The 18,322-nt window shown below is 43.5% G+C and overlaps 1 protein-coding gene and 1 long non-coding RNA gene across 2 annotated transcripts; both read right to left on the bottom strand.

Annotated features, from left to right (window-relative positions):
* Positions 1-3,777: 3,777 nt before the first annotated feature.
* Positions 3,778-11,351, bottom strand: LOC109733736 (uncharacterized). Its single transcript, XM_045231874.2, has 3 exons — positions 11,223-11,351; positions 6,967-9,845; positions 3,778-6,577 (listed from the first exon to the last, which is right to left on the bottom strand). Exons 2-3 carry the CDS (start codon positions 8,165-8,167, stop codon positions 4,716-4,718), a joined length of 3,063 nt encoding a protein of 1,020 aa, XP_045087809.1. The 5' UTR covers positions 8,168-9,845; positions 11,223-11,351; the 3' UTR covers positions 3,778-4,715.
* A 270-nt stretch (positions 11,352-11,621) lies between these two features.
* LOC120967917 (uncharacterized) lies at positions 11,622-12,632 on the bottom strand. Its single transcript, XR_012188805.1, has 2 exons — positions 12,529-12,632; positions 11,622-12,248 (listed from the first exon to the last, which is right to left on the bottom strand). It is a non-coding gene; the product is annotated as an uncharacterized lncRNA (long non-coding RNA).
* Between the last annotated feature and the right edge of the window lie 5,690 nt (positions 12,633-18,322).

Raw genomic sequence — 18,322 nt, 5'->3', positions numbered from 1 at the left:
GTGGTTGGCTTTATAATATAAAGCGGGGCGAAAGCCTTTTTCGGTAATACCATCCTGTTATTTACATTTACGGAGATGTGATCTATTTACAGCTACCTCGTTCTCAGACTTGGACACTATTTGCCCCTTTGCTTTGCCATAACTGTGGAGGAGGACTGTGATCAATCGATCAATCAGTTCTCCCCTGGTATCGTCAACTGCCAGTCGTTGCACAACTGATTGGGTGTGTTCGGGTCAGTGCTCGGTAGCTGGAATAGAGAGCCCACCCACATGTAAACTTGGAAATGGCTTATATATAGTTTTCATGTGTGTTCGGAGAAAGAAATGGCGATTTTTATATCCCTATGGCTTTTCAGAGAGACCTGATCACATAACTCCCCAATACCTGATTAAATATCATCAACTACGTACTCCCAACTTGCAGTTAGAAATGTACAATCACATTCATATCATCTCGTCTCTGACCAGAAAAAAGTACAGTTACTAGCGCGTGGTTGAACCCATCATGCACTAACATTGTATTTACTTCTCTAGATGCCATGCATTGATATGGAGCTAAATTCTTTCTGATTCATTCATCCAAAGGATTATTAAGGAAAACCAGAGGATGGGAGCGAATGTTTGGTTCTTGGGATCCCGAGAAACTGTTATCTGCCAGTTATGCATGGAGATCGTTCAAAGTATTGCGCTGTAAAATTACAAAGCCAGAATACTGTTGGAATTTCACCCACGGATTGATCACGTCAAAACACCATGAACACGCGCACACAAAAACATTAGCCAAAGGCACGTGTCGTGCCTCTCTTGTTTCTATTTCTTTTCTCCTTTTCCCTCGATACAAATATTGCAGCCCTAGTTGTGTATATATATACACGTCCAACCAGAGCAACCATAAACAGAAACAAGGTAGCAAGCTAATCGACACAAACTAGCACCTTATACGAGATAGACTAGTACTGCTTCGTACGAAGTACTACTTCTAATCCTATCAGGACTTGACCGCATTAGGCACGCACGTACACAGCCTGGACTAGCTCGGACAACATGCCGACAATGGAGTAATTAGACTGTAGAACTACTCACGTATGTACTTAGATAAGATTACCTAACAAATACATACTTAAAACTTGATGTAATGCTAGTGTGTGGTGGCCATATGAGCATATGCTTTTCAGCTGGATTAGCTTGGAACAGGACCCCCTCCCGAGTCGCCACCTCCCGAGCCGCCCCCCCGCGTGGGCGGCCGGGAGGCCCCCAGGTCCCGTCGGCCGGCCCTCCCCCTCTCCTCCTCCTCCTCCCTCGCCGCCGCCCAAGGGCGCGGCCAGGCGAAGCCTGCCGTCGCCGGCGGCGGCGGGGACTCGGGCCCTCTCGCTCGGGTGGGGCTGGCGTGAGCCGGCGCTCCCGGGCCGGAGTGTGGCGGCGGGCCGGACGCCACGGCGGGTGGTGGCGGCGCCTCGGCGACTTCGCTCCCCCGCGGCAAACGGCCTCGCGATCTGGTGCGTCGCGGTCGCCAGGGACGGCGGCGGCGTGACCAGATCGGTTCGCGGCGGCGCGGCCGGATCTATGCCCAAGCGTGGGCCTTGATCGCTGGATTGCCGTCGGCACGGTGGCGGGTGCGGCTCGTCGGCAGCTGGGCAGATCCGCCGGGATTCTACCCTTGTCTGGTCCTTGACAGCGCGGGCAACTCCGGGGGAAACCCTAGATCTCCTTGGGATCGAGCGATGGCGGCGCTTTTGCGTTGTAGTCCCTCTTTAGGGCATCGTTTTGGAGTTTACTCCGGTTGAAGGGACCAACGACATCGGCGGCGCACGTCTGGTGGAGCAACTGCCGATGAAAATCGCGCCGACTACGGTCATGGCGGCGTCTTAGATGCCGTTCCCTTGTCGAGGCATCGTCGTTGCAGCCTGCGTCATCAGGCTCGGGATGCTCCGGGGGAAACCCTAGATCTGGGTATTCCGGATCGGATGATGATGGCGTTTTATCACCAACCCTCCTGGGGGCATCGTTTTGGAGCAAGTGATGGCTGGGGGGATGGTGGAGCGGTGCTTCATCTCACACATTGATGGCGGCGGTTATCGGCGGCATGGTGCTATGAAGGCTCGGCGTCCGATGCGCGGGATGGACTCGCGCAGGAGGAGGTAGCTGTCTGGCGTCATGGTGACGTCGATGGCTGAGTGGCCAGACAAGGTAGATGCCTCAATATGATCTGAAGACGGACCTGTGGAACATGGTGGCGACGACACACGAGTGGGTCTGACCGGATTGTGCCCCAGACCCGGTATGTGGCTCGGCTGGGGCTTCCGGCTTTTGATGTTAGGCTTAGGTGAGTGGTCTGGGTAGTGGCCCAGCTAGCACCCCTTTATCGTATGGATAGGAGTAGCGGCAGATGTTGCCAAGATGGTGAATTCAGGCATATTGTTGTAATACTTTGTAAGGTCCTCGAGAATAATCAATAAAATGGCCGTATGCAGAGGCCGGGGGTCATCCTCCTTTTCTAGAAAAAAAAGCTTGGAACAGAATCTTTCTATAAGGTTATTGTGTTCCTATTTACAGGGTACGGTCAAAAAAAAAAGCTAACACATACCTGTTCAAAACATTGACATTAGGACAACAACAATATGGCGGGACGGTCGTGTGCACTGTCACATTATCCACATTATCATCATGAAGTCACATTCACAGGCTGGCGTTGCGCATTAGTACCGAACAATCGCTTCAGATGAGATAATTCCCGTTGACATTAAGCTGCGTGTGAAAATATCAATCCGTCAGTCCATTGTCAATCATCTAAGTTCCCACATTTTGTTTGCTGAAGTTTACAGTCTTTCAATTAGATTGATTTCTTTAATAATTTAAGAGTTTGTTTTAGGAAGGAGTGCATATTAGCCCCATTGGTTGGCACTTTACGTGCTGCCTTGTACCTTTTGTTGGCATGCCATTGTTTTTCAAGCTTGTCTGACTTGATGGCATCTTCGTGACACTACGAGCCAGCTACCTACATCTGAACTCACGCTACTCCATACACTTCTCTGAGCCACTACCCCATTTATGCTGATTAATTACATGCATGTAGTAGGATAGGATTGGCTTTAATCATCTACTAATAAAGTAATTGTTGGGAACTGGTGCTAATGCATGTGATCAGATCCACTTTCATCGGAGGTGCTGGCTAAGCATCTATACATGTTAGCGTTTCGTGTCAACCACTACAGTTAACTATGGTACTCCTGCACATTGGCTTTCAGAAAGTTAGAAAGCTGAGTCCTTCAAACAGTACTCTGATGATATATGTTACACTATGAGAGCATTGTAACTTTGCCTTCATCAGCGGCAGTTAAATTGCAAGTTCCAGACATAAGCTTTGAAGTTTCAGAGTTTGGCGCTTCCCTAATCAATATAAAAATCTTCAAAATCAATGATTAGATGATATTTAGGTACAGTTATGAAAATCTAATGGCTAGATGATGCTTAGGTACAACTATGTCACTTTCATACTTGTCAACTAGAGGAGGTTCCAGCAGATCAATATAAAAATCTTCAAAATCAATGATTAGATGATACTTTGTTTCTAGGAATTTATAGCTCTTATCCCATTTTTTCCACCATACTGACCTTTTAATTGAGTATATTGGCACTAGATTATGGCCTATATTGTTCTTTGTAGGCAATGAAAATAGGTTGGTTTCTCCAAAGGGTAAGGCAGCCAAAATAAGTTTTCCTGATGACCTGCTGTAACTAGAGTAGACTGCACAAAACTGAAGGACTTCATATCAGATATTCAAATCACAAGTCTTGATACGGTTTTCGATTATATGCACGCCATGTTGTCATTTGGGGCATATATATATCATGTATGCCATCATCGTGGTTAGAGTGGACCATGTTTATTGTTCAAGAAACTGCAGCAAGTTGCAAGCTAAACAGATGGGCATAGCTATCCAGCGGTTACGACCCGCCCAGGAGGAACCTGACAGCTTGCAAACATGCATCTGCCGATGAACTGTGCTAATTAATGCTCTGTTTTTTGTTGTCAGGTGAGGAAAAGAAGTGGAGAATGTGATAAACTCCACCACACAAGATGCATATACTGTTATGCTGCAATTGGCCCTCAAGTTGCTGGTGGCGTCTCATCTGGTGCAAGGCTACAGCTGCGGATGACAGAGTGGCTGATCTTGGGGGCTTCAATGCGACGGAGGCGAAGTAGCAAGCTGCAACTCCAGTTTAAAATCTTACAAGGAATTCACAAGTGGCAACTGCTGGCCCACATGACAACCGGTTCTTGGGGAAAACCATGGGAATGAAGATCAAGCTGACGAGATGACTTGCAATTCTGAGTGCAGACACAATTTGTTTACTACTACTCACAGCTCTGTTTTAGAGATGGTTGTTTCTCTCCTTCCATTGCCGCCACTATATTCTGTACATGTTTGTGAACAAAGAACGAGGATTGCGTATGTCACTGTCCAAGTTCCACAAATTTAAGTCGATGTAATACGACTGCTCTGCTGTGCCATTGACTTTCCAAGCTTCATCAGGTTCACTCCGCGAATTACCAGTTTTGTCACAAAAAGGGCCTCTGTATTAATTCAATGGGCTACAGCACACAAGATGCATATACTGTTATGCTGCAACTGGCCATCACGCTGAAATATATATGAATAATCAACTCGATATCTGGAATGTACACAGGATGCTTGCACTTGAGCCAAACTCGGTTACAAATTTACACACCCGCAGTTCCTCCTACACGTCTTGCAATGATTCAACGGCTGCACCGCAGGTTGGGGGACTGTGGGCTCTTCTCTATGGCGGAAGACTGACAGTGCTGCGTAGAGCCCAATGTAGGCCAACAAAGGAACGATGAGGACCATGATGTTCCTGGATGTTTCCCATTTCCTAGTACTGCCTGCTGCGTATGCCACCAGGAGGCCCATCATGTCCAGCAAAATGGCAGTATGCATCGGCCAGAGTGGCCATGTGTCTTTCTTGGGCGACTCCTTGTCTTTCTCGGTCAGCTTCGGGTCTTTCTTGGCCGGCTTCGTGATTTTGTCGAGCGACTTTGTGTCCTCGCCGGTTGACTTTGTGTCTTTCTTGGATGACTTTGTTGTGTATTTCTCAGGGAACAATGTCAATGGAAGCAGCATGACGACGACCACAATTGAGGCCATGAAGGAGGCGGAGTTGCTGTAGAAGAAAGCATTGTACCTGTCCTTGTTGATGTCACGGAGAATGGGGTTGCCAGCATAGTGCCCATCATTGTTGTCCTGCCATAGGCCACCCGGTGGTTTTAGGCCAGTCTGGTATGTCATACTTGCAGCCAGGATCCCTAGCAGCATCAAGTATTGAAGTTTTTCTTTCTTTTCGCTGCTATTTTTGTCGCCGCTGCTATGAGCTGCTTCAACTTTCCCATCTGTAACTTCATGGGATTTGTTGCTGCTATGACCTGCTTCAAGTTGCTCATCTGTACCTTCATGGGATTTTCTGCTGCTATGACCTGCTTCAAGTTGCTCATCTGTACCTTCATGGGATTTTCTGCTGCTATGACCTGCTTCAAGTTGCTCATCTGTACCTTCATGGGATTTGCTGCTGCTATGACCTGCTTCAACTTGCATTTCTGTACCTTTTTGAGATTGGCCAAAAGGGACGAAGCAGAAAACTCTACATCCTTGGGATTTGAGATAAGGCACCAACAAGAAAATGGCTAGCAGCGAGGCTATGAAGGCTAGCACTGCACCAACCAAGATCAATACATAGACGGAGGTCTTGAGATTCCGGGAGCTTCCAGCAGCGTAGGCACCCATGAGGCCAAACATGCCCACCAGCATGCACACATAGAGGGCACGGCAGCGTATGCCTGGCCTGTATAGCTTTGGATTGACAAGAAGAAGGATGAGGGTTACAGACGCCATGAAGCTCGCCGCGTTGCAGTAGAAGAATGTGTTGTAACGGCGAGTGTAATTGTCAAGGAGGATTGGGAAACCCGCACGGCGACCGAGCTCTCGGTCATCTGCTAACCAGAAGCCACCTGGCGGGGTGAGGCCAGCTTGGTATGTGAGGGTGGCGGCCAAGATAGCGACCAGCAACAGTACCTTGCGCTTGTCATCGAGATGCTTTACTGCATGATCACCCACTGGCTCAGGGTCATGATCTCTAATGGTGATATGGACGATGACATAGACTAGGACAATTCCTGCCAAGGCGACGATGTAGATGGATTGGGTTACCTCCCTAGTGCTCCCGGCGCCATAGGCAGTGATGAGGCCGAATAGGTCGAGCACCAGGGTTGCTTCTAGTGTGTGCCGGTTGAGCAGAAACTTGCTCTGGAGCATCATGATGACGACCAAGGATGTGACGAAAGCTGCCGAGTTACTATAGAAGAACACTCTGTACCTAGTAGGATGTGTCGTTTGGAGCACCGGGTGACCGATATTATGACCATCTCCGTCATCTAGCCAAAGGCCGCCAGGTGGATCTAGTCCTGCTTGGTAAGTGATGGTCACCACAAGAGTAGCAAGGAGCATAACAAGATCGCGAGTGTTCTGTTCATGTAGGTCAACATTCGTGCCTGTACATGTACCTGCATATTTATACAATCAATGAGTTACGCAACTAACTAGTATATATACCATTAACAAGTTTGTGCATTTTTGAAAACTAAATAATACAGATTCGGTATATATTTGGAAATCATCATACGCTTATAAAATCGTCTCACAAAGTGCTCTCATAATAATTATCACGCACGCGCACACACACACACACACACACACACATGAGTGTGTGCTCGGAGTTTTATTGATTTTCTAAAATGATAGTGTATAAAGTAATGTTCAAAGTTTTATCCCGGGGGATCGACCATATCCATATCCCTATGCATGCAATAATCCAAAGCGGCAAGTTTTCTTTAGATGCCAAACCAGTAAGCTTTCATAGATGCAGTAAGGTAGGATAGGTAGCAAGCCGTACCTGAAGGAACCTTGACCAGTTCCCTGAACCGTGTTAAGACAGAATCAAGCTGATCCGCCAGTGATCCCCAACTGAAAACAAGCGCCAGAAGCAGGCATACGCCAACAGGAACAGCAAGGACCAAGACAGTTTTGCTAGCCTCTCTGCAGCTCCCAGCAGCATAGGCCCCCATGAGGCCCAGCAGGGCGACAACAATCAACCCGCAGAGCGCCAAAAGCCTCAACTTCTTCTTCCCGAGCAGCTTCTTCTCCAGGAGCAACACAATGATGAGCAGGGACATGGCGAATGAAGTGGTGTTGCAAATGAAGAAGACACGGTACCGGTTACGGGCCTGTAACACCGGGTCGCTCAAACGATGGCCGTCCTGGGTGCTGGTCCAGAACCCACCAGGCGGGCTCAGCCCGGCGACGTATGTGATTGTGACTGCAAAGGTTGCTAGTAACATCAACACATCGACCATCTCCTTCTCATCTCGGTCCTTGACCATCTCCTTCTCACCTCGGTCCTTGACCATCTCCTTCTCACCTCGGTCCTTGACCATCTCCTTCTCACCTCGGTCCTTGACCTTGACCAGCTTTTTGATAAACATCACCACACCGATCTCCTTGGTTAGCTTCACCAAGTTACGGAAGGACTTGGAGTTGACCTTGTTAACACCACCATTGGAATTCGAGCCACTGACGGCACCATCCCTATTGTCCTTGGTGAAAGAGGAAAGGAAAACAGAGATGATGACCAATACCGAAAAGGAGAAGGCGGCCACCGCATAGATGGTTGTAAATGCATCCCGGCAGCTCCCGGCACCATAGGCGCCCATGAGGCCTAGTAGGTCGAGCACCATGACCATCTGCAGCACCACGGTACAGTGTTTGCTCTTCTGCGTCATGATGTGCTTCGGCAGGATGACAAGGATGATGGAGACCACGAGAGACGTGGCGAGTGCAGTGGCGTTGCAGTAGTAGAAGGCAAGGTACCGGCGGTAGTGGGTAGCCAGTAGGATCGGATCCCCAGCCATGTGCCCTCCCGGGTCATCCTGCTCCCAGGATCCCCCGGGCAGGTTCAGCCCGGCGACGTACGTCACCGTCGCCACCAAAGTCGACAGGAGCAGGAGCTGCTCCTTGAACTCGTACAGCTTTGAGTCTTCGTCTTCATTGCCCTGGCCCTGCTTCTGCGGCTGCTGCTCTACCTCCTCGATGGCCATGGGATCTATTTGCTTAATTTGCTATCAAATGGATGGGCTCTGGCTTGAGTATATATCGTCCCACAGCCCCAGTATATTACCAAGTCAGGGTTCAATGTACGGTAGGCAGCTGGAACTGAGCGCCCGCCCACATGTTTACTTGGAATCGTTTCCCTACACTGTGTGTGACCAGACAAGACTAGCACTGCCTGGTCAATTTTATATCTACCTTAAGCTTCATGCCAAATTATATTTTGTGTGACCAGACAAGACTCGGCAACTTCCTATCTTCTTCGCCTGATACATAGTTAAACATTCCCAACTTGCATTAGCAAATGTACAGCCGCCTTCATACCTACTTATTCTTTTTGTCTTTGAATTGTATTATTAGCAAGCTCGAATCAATCATTCACCAACCGCTGTATTTTATAAGTACAAGAATAGATCTGTATGCGAGATTGCAGTACAGACTGCTTACATAAAACTATGACGATCTGACGCCTATAATCTGTATAGATACAATCGTAATGGTCTAGGTAAGACATGTTTAAGTACAATTGTGAAGATCAATTGGTCGTGATCTGTTTGATATAGTTATCAAGATGGTATAACAAATATCATTGCTTTACTTACATTTACAAAAATATACCGGATGTGATCTATTTAGATATATACAATTAAGTAACTCCATTACGGCTACGTCCTTCACAGACATGGACACCATGTGTTTTGCTGCCATAACTATCGATGACGACTGTGCTTGCTCGGTCAATCAATCGGCTGTTCCTTTGTATTGTCAATTACTAGTCGTCGCACAATTACTAGTCGTAGCTGGAACAGAAGGCCCTCCCACATGTAAAGTTTATTTTATTTTTGCGGGGGGACTCCCACATGTAAAGTTGGAATCAATGGCTTATATATAATTTGTGTATTTTCAAAGAAGGACTTGACGGTTTTATATCGCTTATACTCCCTCCGTCCCAAAATTCTTGTCTTAGATTTGTCCAAATATGGATGTATCTAGTCATGTTTTAGTGTTAGATCCATCCTTATCTAGACAAATGTTAGACAAGAATTTTGGGACGGAGGGAGTAGCTTTTTAGAGAGAGACCCGACTCCCCAACTGATGATTAAATATCATCAACTACTCCCAACTTGCAGTTAGAAATGTACAATCATGTTCATATGTCCTGTCTCTGGCCAGAGAAAAATATTATTATTACTGGGGCGCTTGAATCAATCATGCACTAACTACTGCATTTATTTCTCTACATGATATGAATTCACAAGGAGCTCAATTATTTTCTCTCATTCTTTCTTCAAAGGGTTATTACAGGAAACTGGAGGAGGATGCAGATTTTAGTTCTCAGGGTCCCAAAAGGGCGTTATCTGTACTGAACAGCTGTGCTTGGAGCAAAGCCTAAATACATAATTAATACTTGATTTAATACATGTGTGTGGTGGCCATATGAGCATATGCTTTTTTCTGAACTATATATTCTTGGAACATAATCTTTTTTAAGGCTATTGTATTGGTACTGAAAGTGTACGGTCACAAAATTAGTACAACACGTACCTGTTCAAACCACTGACATTATAGGATCAATAGAGCATTGATGGGCGTTTGCACTGCCGCATCATCCACATTCTCATCATGATGTCGTATTTGCAGAAGCAACACCAGATCGGACGACGCAAGCTGGCATCGCGCATTAGGACAAAATTAATGCAATATCTATTCAAAGTTTGGCAAGCGTTGGCACTTTGTGTATTAGCTCCCTTGGTTGGCGCTTTATGTGCTGCCTTGTGCCTTTATTGGCAAGCGTTGTTTTTGACGTTTGTCTGACTCGATGCCATCTGTACTACACAACTGGCTAGCTAGGTATGTAATTATTGAGTACTACAATTAACTATGTCATCAGTGCTAATGCATGTGATTAGATCCACTTTAATTGGAGGCGCTGGCAAAGCATCCATGCATGTTAGCATTCTGTGTTAACTACTACAGTTAACTATGGTACTCACATGGGCTTTCAGAAGGTTACAAAGCTACAAACAAGCGCCTTCAGTCTTCCACAAAGAAACTAATACTTTCCTCATGATATCGGTTACAGTATAAGAGCACCGTAACTTTGCCTTCACTAGCTAGTAGCTACCCCAAAACTGCAAATTCCCAACAGAAGCTTTGAAGTTTCAGAGCTAGGACCTCCATTAACCAATATAACGATCTATAATAAATCAATGATTCGATGATGTTTAGCCACAATTAAATCTAACGGCTAGGTACATGTATGACGAATTGAAGACGTAACTTTCATACTTGTCATATGATCCACCGGAGCGATGGCTATTTTGCATTTTGCCAGGAATTTCTGGCCCGTCTCTTATTTTTCTACTGTGCTATGCTTTTAATGGAGTATATCATAGTAATACATTATGTCCAATATTTTCTTTGTAGGCAATAAAAACAGTGTTGGCTTTTCAAAAAGGTAGGGTAATTTTAGTAAGTTTCCTGATGACCTGTGATTAAAGTAGACTGCACAAAAGTAAAGGAATTCTCGAATAATCCAATCACAAGTCTTGATATACTTTTCTTATATACGCACGCCATGTTGTCATGTGGCGCATATATAACGTATGCCATCATCGTGGTTAGTGTGGATCGTATTTATTGTTTTAAGTAAATGCAGCAAGTTCCAACCTCAAGGCCTCAAGAGCGGTTGGTGAAGATAAGATGGGGAAGACAACAGGAAGCTCAACAATGGAGGCAAAGAATAAGCAGGGCCTTCAATGGGATTGTGGCCTTTTTACTCTGTTTCACATTATGTTCTAACCATGTGTGCTAGTAGCAGAGTAGAGTACTACTTAACTGCAATAACCAACACTAGTTGTACTTGCTTATTGAAATATTGAGTTGTGATATACTACTAGCCTACTATCTATTATGCTGATGTATCGTTGTGTTCCAGTGGGTAATCCTACAATACCACGTTTCATTTTTGCACGAAATTCCACTGCCAGAACAGCGTCTCTGGACTGAGCATGGGACATGGCTGAATGGTAGGAGGAAGGGTACCTGCGTCAACAGCGAGGAGGCCGAGGGAAGCGGGATTCACCATGAAGATCCCAGCGGTGGCGGCGCCTATGTACAGACCTATCACTAGTTACACAAGTTCTCCACGCAAGAAATTGAGCAGCAAGTAATCCTCTGCATAAGTGACGTCCTGATTTAGTGTAGATATATTCCATTTGTAGACATAATGAATAAATCAGGACAGTTACATAAGCATTATCGATTCTAAGGCCAAACAAACCTTAACCCAGATGAACAAATGGCGTAAATTTTGTTTTTAGCCCTTTCTCTGAAATGGTTTACTGCCTGAGAGACAAGTTTATTATGACTGCTAAATAAATAAATACCTCATGTTACTAGGATACTAATCACTGTGACTTTTTTCTACTGGGATAGCAAAGATAAACCAAAAAAGCAGGCACCTTTCCATGTGGGTTTTTTCAAAGAAAAGAAGGGGTCCTATATCATCTCAAAACTAAGTGTTGGTTACATCTTTCATGGTAGCACTGCGATTCTACATCCTACAGCAGTTAAGCGAACATACATTTTAACATTCTGAAGCAGCAGAAAATTGCACCTTGCTTGGCAACAAATGAGAAGACGCGAGTTATTCGGGGAACAGAAACTCACAGTTGGCGATTTGCCAATCTGCTCTGCTCCCATGGTTTCTGCTTAGAACGAACTTGGAAACGAAACAAGCTCCACTCCACCGAATTATCTGCAGCAAATGCTTATAAAATAAAATAAAATCAACCCAGATGACAGATGCGTCTCCAATAAGGCAATGAAATTTCTAGAGATAAAACAAAAAACGGAATTGTTTATTTGACTGTTAGGTCCCATCTAATCTTGAGAGAGGTGTGACGTGACAGTCGTTGGTAACAGCTGCGTTTAGATCTGGCAGCACACTTTGCTCCGGAAACACTAGTGATACACTGAGCCAGCAAGATATTGATAATATTGGGTTTGTGCAGACTACGCTGATGCCGGCGGTATATCAAAAGAAATGCTTCCAACCTCCTCCCCATCCTGAACACAACAAGAATCAATAATAACTATTACTTCCCGGAGATGGGCAATTTCATCAGACGAAACCAGAACAAAAAGAATCGCATACAGGATGCAGCTATGACTTCCATCACACTGAAAAGTGTAACACTGGCATACGCTCAATTGGTTGGTTCGGTCCCGTGCTTCTCTTCCAAGTTCTAGGGTTCTTGCGTCAGATTGTCCAGTCCCCCTAGGCTTAGGGTACTCATAGGGGGGAAGGGAGAGAAGGTGGGCGGATAGTCCCGGGGAGCGCATGTACCTAGAGGGATGCGGAAGGAGAAGCGCCGGCGGTGTCGACGCGGCGGCGGCGGCGGCGGCGGCAGCGATCTCCTCCGGCGCCGGCCATGAATCCCTCCTCACTCTGCTTCCGTTTGTGAATGGAGTGAGCGAGAAAGGGGAGGCGCTTTATGTGGGCTGGGCTGGAACCGGCAGCTTACTGGACCGGGCCGGAGAGCTCAAGAAAAGCCTCTCGGGTTTTGGAGAGTGGTTGTTGCAATACGCTTTTGAGTTTTGTTTATTTATTTATACTCTGACTTTTGAAATATGAATTCCTTTCTGCTAAAAAGGACTTTTTTTGAAAAGAACTTCACAAGATGAAGATGTCTACTACTTGATCTCTGCAGAACTGTTATGTAGTGTATATGGATTGTTAGTTATATATGATTCATGTAATCAGTGGCCGAGCGTGACAAAACAATCGCGTATAAGGGACGAGCTATTGAAGGGCAACTATGTGAGCTTTTTGACCGTGAGGAGGTTATGTCTCGTCAGCGCTCCAGAGTGGACTGGCTGCACGACAGGGACAGGAACACCGAGTTTTTCCATGCCCGGGCCTCGGCGCGTAGGAGGACAAACAAGATTACCTCGCTGGTGCGTGAGGACAGTAGTTCATGTGACTCACAAGCTGAGCTCAAAGGTATTGGTACAAAAAATTTATGATAAACTTTTTACTTCTAAACCTTGTGCGTCTGGTGATGTTGTGCTTGAAGCTATACCTCGAAAAGTCACGGATGATATGAACGAGGATCTTTGTAAGCCATGCTCTATTGAGGAAATCAAAGTTGCCCTCTTCCAGATGGAACCTACCAAGGCTCCGGGACCTGATGGTTTCCCGGCTTTGTTCTCTCAAACTCACTAGAACTTCGTGGAAGAGGAGATATGTCATGTTGTGAGAAGCTTTCTGGACGGAAGACCTATACCAGAGGGGTTTTGTGATTCAGTTATTGTTCTTATACCCAAGGCTTCCAGACCAAAGCATTTGAAAAAAAATCGACCGATTAGTCTGTGCAATGTCTTCTACAAGATTGCTTCAAATTTTTTGGCAAATCGTCTCAAGTTGATTCTTCCTGTTGTGGCATCTGATTTTTAGAGTGCATTTGTGCCAGTGCCAGATAGATTAATCACTGATAATTCTCTTATTGCGTATGAATGCCTGCACACTGATACGTCTCCAACATATCTATAATTTTTTATTATTCCATGCTATTATATTATCTGTTTTGGATGTTTTATATGCATTTATATGCTATTTTATATGATTTTTGGGACTAACCTATTAACCTAGAGCTCGGTGCCAATTTCTGTTTTTTCCTTGTTTTTGAGTTTCGCAGTAAAGGAATATCAAACGGAGTCCAATTGAGCTGAAAATTTATGACGATTGTTTTTGGACCAAAAGAAGCCCACGGAGTACCGAAGATGCATCAGAAGAGTCCCGAGGCCACCACAAGGGTGGAGGGCGCCCCCACCCCCCTAGGGTGCGCCCTCTGACCTTGTGGGCCCCTCATGGACTCCCCTAACTTGTTCTCGACGCCAACACCTCTTATATATATCCCCAAATTAACCTCCAGAACAGAACCTAGATCGGGAGTTCCGCCGCCTATCCACGGAAACCCAATCAGGACCCTGTTCCGGCACCCTGCCCGAGGGGGAATCCATCACCGGTGGCCATCTTCATCATCCCGGCGCTCTCCATGACGAGGAGGGAGTAGTTCACCCTCGGGGCTGAGGGTATGTACCGGTAGCTATGTGTTTGATCTCTCTCTCGTGTTCTTGATTTGGCACGATCTTGATGTACCGCGAGCTTTGCTATTATAGTTGAATCTTATGATGTCCCCCCCCCCCTCTACCTTCTTGTACTGGATTGAGTTTTCCCTTTGAAGTTATCTTATCGGATTGAGTCTTTAAGAATTTGAGAACACTTGATGTATGTCTTGCATATGTTTATCTGTGGTGACAATGCGATATTCACGTGATCCACTTGATGTATGTTTTGGTGATCAACTTGCGGGTTATGTGACCTTGTGAACTTATGCATAGGGGTTGGCACACGTTTTCGTCTTGACTCTCCTGTAGAAACTTTGGGGCACTCTTTGAAATTCTTTGTGTTGGTTTGAATAGATGAATCTGAGATTGTGTGATGCATATCGTATAATCGAACCCGCGGATTACTTGTGGTGACATTGGAGTATCTAGGTGACATTAGGGTTTTGGTTGATGTGTGTCTTAAGGTGTTATTTTAGTACGAACTCTAGGGCTATTTGTGACACTTATAGGAATAGCCCAATAGATCGATCAGAAAGAATAACTTTGAGGTGGTTTCGTACCCTACAATAATTTCTTCGTTTGTTCTCCGCTATTAGTGACTTTGGAGTGACTCTTTGTTGCACGTTGAGGGATTGTTATATGATCTAATTATGTTATCATTGTTGAGAGAACTTGCACTAGTAACCCTAGGCCTTGTTTCGAAGCATTGCAATACCGTTTTCGCTCACTTTTGTTACTAGTTACCTTGCTGTTTTTATATTTTCAAATTACAAAAACCTATATCTATCATCCATATTGCAATTATATCACCATCTCTTCGCCAAACTAGTGCACCTATACAATTTACCATTGTATTAGGTGTGTTGGGGACACAAGAGACTCTTTGTTATTTGGTTGCAGGGTTGTTTGAGAGAGACCATCTTCATCCAACGCCTCCCACGGATTGATAAACCTTAGGTCATCCACTTGAGGAAAATTTGCTACTGTCCTACAAACCTCTGCACTTGGAGGCCCAACAACGTCTACAAGAAAAAGCTTGTGTAGTAGACATCACACACCATAAGGTAACAACATGCGAAGCAACCTTTTTTTTGCCTTGAAGATCAACATGGTGAAAGCTTATGATCGTGTCGAATGGAACTATCTTCATCGTTGTTTGTTTAAGCTTGGCTTTGCCCGGGTTCAGATTGAGTATGTTATGAGTTGTGTTTGGATTATCCTAGGGAGCGCATGTACCTCGAGGGTTGCAGAAGGATGAATGACGGCGACTGCGACGTCGCCACCGGCCATGATTCCCCCTCACTCTGCTTCCACTCGTTATTTTTCAGAGACTGCTTCCGCCATGAACAAAGTGCGTGCTGAGGAGACGTGAACGCGCACCCCGCGCGCCCATTTGGGCCAGCCCACTTTGCAGTGCATTATGCCCCCTGTTTTTTTCGTTTCTTTTTTTGCTTTTTGCTTTTGTTTCCTTCTTCTTGAAATAATTTAGGATATAAAAAAGATCCAAATTTCAAAGAAAATGAATTTTTAAAAATTGTATGGGAAATCATAAAATGTTTGTTATTTTTAAAAATGTTCAGGAAATCATAAAATCTACATGGATTTAAAAAATGAGATTATAAAATAGATGTATATAAATAGGATAAGATATATATTTTTTAGGAAATCATAAAATGTTCGTGAATTCAATAAATGTTCATGATTTGCATTAATTAATCTATGGAAAATAGATGTATGTAAATACGATAAGATATAAAATGAGAATAGGCTTATTTATGAATATAGAAGGCATTAATACCATGAAATTCTAAATGAGCATTACTACCAAAAGATCCAAAGTGGGCATTAGTACCATTAGATAAAAAATTAGCATTAGTATTCATAGATTGGACCCGAATAAACAAAGGCATTAGCATTAGTAACATGATATCTAAAACAATTGTGTGTATCACATTTATGAACATTACATGTATTAATATCAAGAGATCCAAAATGAGCACCAATGTATCTATGTGAATTTGTTACAGATAATAATCATTTGAATGCCGATGATCAAGATGTATTGCATTAATGAATCTATGAAAAGATAGATATATGAAAATGATAAGATATAAAATGAAAGTATACTTATTTGCGAATATGTGCACGTGAATACCACGAGATAAAAAGTTTGCATTAATACATCGATATTCAAATTGAGCGTTATTATTAATAGCTTTGACTCGGATACACAAGTGCACCAGCATTCGTTACAAGAGATGCAAAATGAGCATACTACATTTACGAATATTACACGTATTAAAATGCGGAGATCCAAAATCAGCATAAATATATCTATGTGAATTTATTTGACAATAGCATTCGGATATTCATGGTCAAGTTGTATTGCATTAATCCATCTACGGGATTTTTTTGCCTTCAATCCATCTCTCTCTCTCTCTCTCTCTCTCTCTCTCTCTCTATATATATATATATATATATATATATATATATATATATAAATAGAAAATTATCAAATGAGTCTTATTTATAAATAGAAAGGGAATTAATACCATGATATAAAAAATAAGAATTCATACCGCGAGATCCAAAGAGAGCATTATTACTACAAGATCCAAAATGAGCACCAGTGTATCTATGTGAATTTATTTAACAAGAGCACTTGGATATTCACGGTCAAGTTTTATTGCATTAATCCATCTACAGGTTTGTTTCCTTCAATCCATCTGCGATAATTAGATGTATATACGTATGAGAAAATATCAAATGAGACTTATTTATATATATAGAGGGCATTAATACTATGAGATCAAAAATAGGAATTAATACCACGACATTCAAAGAGAGCATTACTACTACGAGAGCCAAAATGACCACCAGTGTATCTAAGTGAATTTATTTGACAATAGCATTTGGATATCCACGGTCAAGTTGTATTGCATTAATCCATCTACGGGATTTTTTGCCTTCAATCCATCTACGGGAATTAGATGTATATATGTCCGACAAAAATCTCAAATGAGACTTATTTATAAATATAAAGTGCATTAGTACCACGATATCAAAAATAAGAATTAATACCATGATATAAAAAATAAGAATTAATACCACGAGATCCCACGAGAGCATTATTACTACGAGATCCAAAATGAGCACCAGTGTATCTATGTGAATTTATTTGACATTTTCATTTGGATATCCATTGTCAGGTTGTATTGCATTAATCCATCAACGGGAATTAGATGTATATATGTATTAGAAAATATCAAATGAGACTTATTTATAATTATAGAGGGCATTAATACCACGAGATCAAAAATAAGAAACCACGAGATCCAAAGGGAGCATTACTACTACGAGAGCCAAAATGAGCACTAGTTTATCTATGTGAATTTATTTGACAATAGCATTTGGATATCCATGGTCAAGTTGTATTGCATTAATCCATCTACGGGATTTATTTTTTTGCCTTCAATCCATCTACGGGAATTAGATGTATATATGTCCGAGAAAAATATCAAATGAGACCTATTTATAAATATAAAAGACATTAATACCACGATTTCAAAAAATAAGAATTAATACCATGATATAAATAATAAGAATTAATACCATGAGATCCAAAGAGAGCATTATTACTACGAGATCCAAAATGAGCACCAGTGAATTTATTTGACAATAGCATTTGGATATCGATTGTCGGGTTATATTTTATTAATCCATCTATGGGAATTAGATGTATATATGTATTAGAAAATATCAAATGAGACTTATTTATAAATAAAGAGAGCATTAATACCACGAGATCAAAAATATGAATTGGTTAGTGCCCGCTGGTTGGTCTATTTCAGTGGCAGACATAGGTTAGTGCCCGCCACAACAACTGTAGGTAGGAATTGTTGCATTTCTCTCTGCCCGCCAATGTTGTGCGTAGCAGAAGTGGCAAGCACCTTTGGTGCTCGGCACTGGTAACAATGTAGGCCTACAGAAGAATTGTTGCTGCGGCAACA

Source organism: Aegilops tauschii, chromosome 7, assembly GCF_002575655.3.
Source record: "Aegilops tauschii subsp. strangulata cultivar AL8/78 chromosome 7, Aet v6.0, whole genome shotgun sequence".
In the NCBI taxonomy this organism is placed as follows: domain Eukaryota; kingdom Viridiplantae; phylum Streptophyta; class Magnoliopsida; order Poales; family Poaceae; genus Aegilops; species Aegilops tauschii.
This window is presented reverse-complemented; position numbering and strand designations above follow the sequence as displayed.